Raw genomic sequence first — 6,000 nt, forward strand, 5'->3', positions numbered from 1 at the left:
TCAGTGAGTTGGACAGTCTTCTCTGGCAAGGACCAAGATTGCATCTGCTCTCGGTTACCAGTGAAGAGCAAAACCCTATTCAGTAAAACTAGCTGAGTGAGGGGGGAGAATCGACATCGACATCCTTTCATAAAACAGATCTGATCAAGACACTTGCCTCGTTAGATGGCTGCCCAAAATAGATAACATACGTAGGAAACAAGGCTGGAAAGAAATGTTCAAAATGTTGTTAGTAGTTTTCTGTATGGCATACAGCACTTAGGGGTAGTTTTTTTCTTATATTTTTCTGTAGTAAGCATCTATGTTTTCATAATCATAAAATGGTCTGTTTTTAAAATACCTTAAAATAACTGCACATGTTTTTCAGCTAATAATAAAATAAGAGGCCTGAATGGATATTTTTATTTAATGGTGTTTAACCAGGTGTTTAAACCCAGAGGAAAGGGGCTGTGGAGGGAATAGTAACCTGGAGGGAGGAGAGAGAAGAAAGGGAGGGAGTGAGGGAGGAAAGAAGAGGAGAGAGAGAGACAGAGAGAGAGAGCGGGAGGAGAGGGGAGAGGGGGAGAGGGAGAGAGAGAATATGAATCAGGGACTTGAATCAAAGGAGGGGAAACTAGCCTACTTTCTCTCTAAGAATGGAGAGAATAGTATAAACAAGGATATGAAAAGGTCTTCCATAGAATTCTAGTAGAATTCTTTCAGTAGAAGGAATTCTGCCTAGCAGAGGGATGGCTGGGTCAAATGGAACCTCTGCGGGGTATCTTTGCAAAAGAAATAAAAGAATCATACCACAGTGATATATGCACACCCATGTTTATAGAAACACAGTTTGTAATAGCTAAAACTTGGAAACAGCCCATTTGCCCATCAGTTGGAGATTGGATAAAGAAGATGTGATTTTTCTATAAAATGGAATACTATTTAGCCATAAAGAATGAGAAATTAGAATCATTCATAGGAAAATGGATACATATTGAGGATAAACTCTTTTTTGTTTTTTTTTGGTAGCAGAGATCGAACTTGGGACCTTGCCCTGGTGAGGCAGGCAGTAGCACCACTGAGACAAATCCCCCGCCCAAGAATATATTCTTAAGTGATAAATAAGTCACATGTGTAAATACCAAATAGTTTCTCTGGTGTGAAAAACTATAATTGTACATAAGATTCTAATGGTATAATTGACAATGTGAAATAGAAAGAAAAGGGATAAAGGTGTAGGAAGTGGGAAGGGTAGGGGAAAGGAAAGAAGGGAAAAGAAAAAAAAATGAGAAAATGGAAATAAAGTATTTATAAATAGGGAAGGGGGGAGGGGTGAAGGGAGGGCAGGAGTAAGGGGAGAATGAGAACCAAGACATATCATGTAAAGGTACAAGATCCCAATGATAAATGTAATTGTACTGTATATCTAAAATGTATGAATGAACTCAGTGAGAGAGAGAAAGAGAGAAAAAAAAGAAAGAATTCTACCAATGCCAAGTCATGGTGACATTGAACTGAATTTTAAGAAGCCTGCTAAATTGGCCTGTGTGATCACCACCCACAGAAGAAGATATGACCATGGTCTCTTGACTCCCAACATAGTTTTCTTTGTCTTAGCCACAGAGAGGCCTGCCACACTCATGATGTGTGGTATCTAATGAAAGCACATCTTTTGGCCCAAGGGCCAAGGAGCAGCCCTTTTCAGGTAATGGACTGTGACCAGCACATATTTCATCCATTTACACTCTGCAATATCCTATAATTTCCTTTTAGCTTAGAGCTATAAAAGAAGCACATGAAACATGATAAAGCACAGAAGCACCAACCAAGGCTTTTACCTTCACCTTATGCCACCCATTTCCCAGCCTCCCCAAACTCCATTTTTCTCTTTCTCTTCATCATTTAGTGAGTACTTTCCTATGTCAACCATCATGTTTGACACTATGCACAAGTCTGAATTAGTGCAAGGGGGCTGAAGCCGTGTTTTCCCTACTTAGAGCCTATGGGAGTGAGAATGATGAAATCTCTCTCCTCAGTATTCACTAGATAACAGAGCACAGATATACAAAATAAATGAGAAAAATTCTAGAAATTGATATTTTAAAAACCCAACAATTCAAATACAATCATGAAGAAAATCCAAACTCTGTCAGACCTCTTAACTATCATTGAAGTTTTATATTACTTTATATTGAATGCCTTATGGAAGTCTGGCATAGAGTGAGGGACGATCACCTTTTTAGAATTAGGGCTCCTAAAGTTTATGATCTGACCTGGAAATGTGTGGAACCTAAAGGTTATGATCTGGTCTGGGAATGGGTATAATACGATTTTGAGGATCTGGCTCAGAAGAGCATATATTGAAGTATCCGATGCAAATAAGGAGGGCTCAGTGAACATACACAGAATCAAACATATCATTCTATAGTTTTCTCTTCTTCTCTGGCATTTTTCATTTATGCACAAGTGAGAGCTCTGAATGAATGGTGCAATAAACTCTCTGGGCATGTGATATTCCAGTTAGAGTTTTCTGTGAGCTCAGGCAACAGCAGAGTCAGAGATCAAGCATTATTTATTGCTTCTTTTTCCCCCTGTGGGCTGCTACCTGAGGAGTCAAGGCCAAGTTATCAGCTTTGGAACCACGTGCATTGTACTTGGCAGGCCAGGATTACCCTATGTCCCCCACGTGGACACACTTTATCTTCACGACAGAACTTGGCCCAGAAAGAGCTTACACATATTCATGTTTCACTTGCCTGTTGAGGTGCATTGATCACACCAATGTCGTATCCAAACTGGAAAGAACTCAGTACAGCAGTGAAGACAGTAAAAGCCAAGGTTCCAGTGATCTGTGGGTTGAAACATACAGCTGGGATACACCAAACAGTTCTGGCTACCACCATCCCACCATCCTGCACTGTGAACTTTTACAGGCTCCATGGTCTGGTTCTTTCCTCTTGATGACCTTTCACGATATGCTCTGTGCTGTGCTGGGTAGGTGTTGTTCTAAGATTGTTAAAGTCATTGATTATTTTCTTCACAACCATACTCCACAGCACATGAAATTACCCCCATTTTACAGCGGAAGAAACCAGGTGCAGAGAGGATTAAGGGGCAAGCCTAACACTGCAGAAGTACAGCAGTACCTCTGTTGGTGAACTTAATTCTTTCCACTATTCTGGTCACAAATCAAATTGGACAAGAACCGAATCAAATTCAATGGTTAGGTTCATTGTTGACCTTATGGGGAAATTTGACTCAGTTCTCATCCAATTTGGTTTGTGACCAGATTGGAGGAAAGAATTAAGTTGATGAACTGAGGCCGCTGTAACAAATTATGGGTCTCTAAGCTGATGGTCTTAACCCCTCACTATTGAATAAAAGCAAATTTTTTAGCAACTACACATTGACTAGGGAAAATAGTTTATGCACTTCCTCTAAACACATGGTTTAGGAAGCCAAGCCAGTGACAATCTTGCACCCAAAATGGAAATGGCCAGGGGCTTTTCAAGCCATAGAATTTGCAAGTTAAAAGAAAGCTTAGATAGCAATGAGTGTTTGTCTGATTTCTTCATTTTTTCAATTAAAAAAATTGAGGTTCCATAGGCTAAGTCCCTCGTCTGAGTTCTGTACATATCCAGAGTAACACCTGAGGTCTCTTGACCTCACTTTCTGTGAATGTCCTCCTATTCCTTTTAACCACAAGTGGTTAACATCCACTGCTTTTTTCAAAAAACTGAAAAACATTGCTTTTTATATAGGCTCTCAAATATTTCTAGGTTCTATTATTAGGTGATTCTTTGTTTCTCCAGAAAAGTTCTACAACCTAATTTCTAAATTCCTAAGGGAATTTAAGTAGCTGTAAATGAAGCTTGGGCATCCTATGCCAGGCTCCCTGCTAAGCACATTGCCTTCCCTCTTGCAGTACCTTCTGTTATGTTTGCCAAGTGTATATACCATCTCTGTCTATCTCTCTAGTTATTAGTGTTCATCTTTGTATTATCTTTAAAGTTCTACTTCAGCTTTATCCTGGACATCAGTATCCATAAAATCATGATGTGCTAGTAATACACATTATATATCTATTAACATTAAAGTGTCACAGAAATTTCTCTGATCTTACCTGATTTACTTTCAAGCTCCAAAGTGCTAAAATACCTAAATAACTGATATTGTATTTCAATATGTTCTTATTATATTTTAATGTAGAAAACCCAAAGCTCAGAAGAATAACATTACCAAGTGTCACAGCAGTAAGAAGCACTGCTAGAGCATAGATCTGAGCATGCTGATTCCACAGCTCATGTTACAAACCATGTTGCTTACTGACATGAACTGATGATCAGCAGAGTGTGTTCTACCATGTCAGAATTTAAAGGACCTACTTTAACATGAGCATATACTTATCAATTTGTATTATTGTGTACCAGGGTGGGTGATTTTTGTTAGGGAAAACTTCTAAGGGAACAAAAGTGTTATATTATTTTAAGGCTTTATATTGAAAAGTATTGAGCTGATGGTCTTAACCCCTCACTATTGAATAAAAGCAATTTTTTTAGCAACTACCAATTGACTAGGGAAAATAGTTTATGCACTTCCTCTAAACAACATGGTTTAGGAAGCCAAGCCAGTGACAATCTTGCACCCAAATTGGAAATGGCCAAGGGCTTTTCAAGCCATAGAATTTGCAAGTTAAAAGGAGGGTTAGATAGCAATAAGTGTTTGTCTGATTCCTTCATTTTTTCAAGTTGAAACAATAGTGTAGTCAATCCTCCACAGCCTTCACCTATATTCACAAAAGGTTAACATCCACTGCATTTAACTCTCACTGTGTGTGTATTGTTCTGGCTGAAACATTTAAAAATAAGCTTCAGATATTTATATCACCTCACTCTTAAATATTTCAGCATGAACTCACTAAGAACAAAGATATCTCCCTACATGGGTGTAATATATTATCATATCCAAGAATGTGATATTGATATGCTAATGTTAACTAAGATATAGCTCATATTCAGTATTTCCTATCTATCCCCATATTGTGCCTTATAACTGTTGTCTTCTTTATTCTGTGATCTAAGATCACTTGTTGCATTCTTTTTTTTTTTAAGAATATTGCCTCTACTTCTCTTGCCTTTCATGCACCAGCATTTCTCAAGATTCTAAATCAGTTTTCATGATTAACTTCAAAATAATCTGCCCTTTTTTAGGGAAGGAGGCACATTTCTTCCATGTGGTTATATAGAATCACTTGGAAAAAAGTCAGAAAACAGAGCATAGAAAAGAGAGCAAACATCCTTAAACTCCAATTATTGAATAAGAAGGTTTTTTTTCTTTAGCAACTAAATGAATAATCAATTGGCCAAGTAGAAAGAAATAGCTTGTTTTGTGGTAACTATATCCAGTATCCCCAAAAACTCAATAATGTGAACAAATTCCCCTGTAATTTTTTTCAAAGCCAGATTTAAAATGAACCTGATGCTGATTTACCTTATCTCCTGCCATTCTATGGATTGGGAGTCCTCTTAATTCCAAGTTCTGTACTGAGTGTGGAATATGTGGCTGACAGTCCCTGCCTTTATGTCCACAGCTCTGCCTGGTTATACATTGTAGGAGGAGGAGCAAGTTGAGGGGAGGAGTAGGGCTCAAACTAAGAGTCCACGTCTAATCTTAATGACAGAGGTTGAATTTTGATGAGAATCAAACCAATAAATCCTTTGCCTCGGCGCCTTGTGGCTCCAGTACCTTTTTTTCCTCCAGAAGAGAAAATGGGAGCAGGTCCCCTAGGCGTAAGTTACAAATCAGAGGTTGTCACATTTTAAGGCATGTGTTAAGTGTAGCAGCAGCTGGGGACAGGTGAAAAGAGAACTCCAGAAGTTCTTTTGTAGCAGATATGCTGGACTTTTGAGATATGCTGGGCTACCAGGTAGTGTGGGATGACACAGGCAGGCATTGGAAGCGCCGCGCACTCTGCTCTGCTGATAGCATGTACTGTGTGGTATGTGTGCGTTAGAGCTGGGT

General features: G+C 38.8%; 1 protein-coding gene across 3 annotated transcripts in view; it reads right to left on the bottom strand.

Annotated features, from left to right (window-relative positions):
* The window catches only part of Slc2a2 (solute carrier family 2 member 2), a 28,797-nt gene extending 23,245 nt beyond the window's left edge, over nt 1-5,552 (bottom strand). The window contains exons 1-3 of one of the 3 annotated variants that reach the window (XM_010632399.1): nt 5,470-5,552; nt 2,736-2,828; nt 158-204 (exon numbers count right to left, since the gene is read on the bottom strand). In XM_010632399.1, the coding sequence (XP_010630701.1) occupies nt 158-204; nt 2,736-2,828; nt 5,470-5,484 (155 nt within the window). In that variant the 5' untranslated portion in view covers nt 5,485-5,552. Of the gene's footprint in view, nt 1-157; nt 205-2,735; nt 2,829-5,469 lie in introns of those variants that run through there. The other 2 variants (XM_010632398.1, XM_010632401.1) reach the window with 2 other exon arrangements.
* Between the last annotated feature and the right edge of the window lie 448 nt (nt 5,553-6,000).

Source organism: Fukomys damarensis, unplaced genomic scaffold (genome assembly GCF_012274545.1).
Source record: "Fukomys damarensis isolate Sample0158 unplaced genomic scaffold, DMR_v1.0_HiC HiC_scaffold_12, whole genome shotgun sequence".
Lineage (NCBI taxonomy): Eukaryota > Metazoa > Chordata > Mammalia > Rodentia > Bathyergidae > Fukomys > Fukomys damarensis.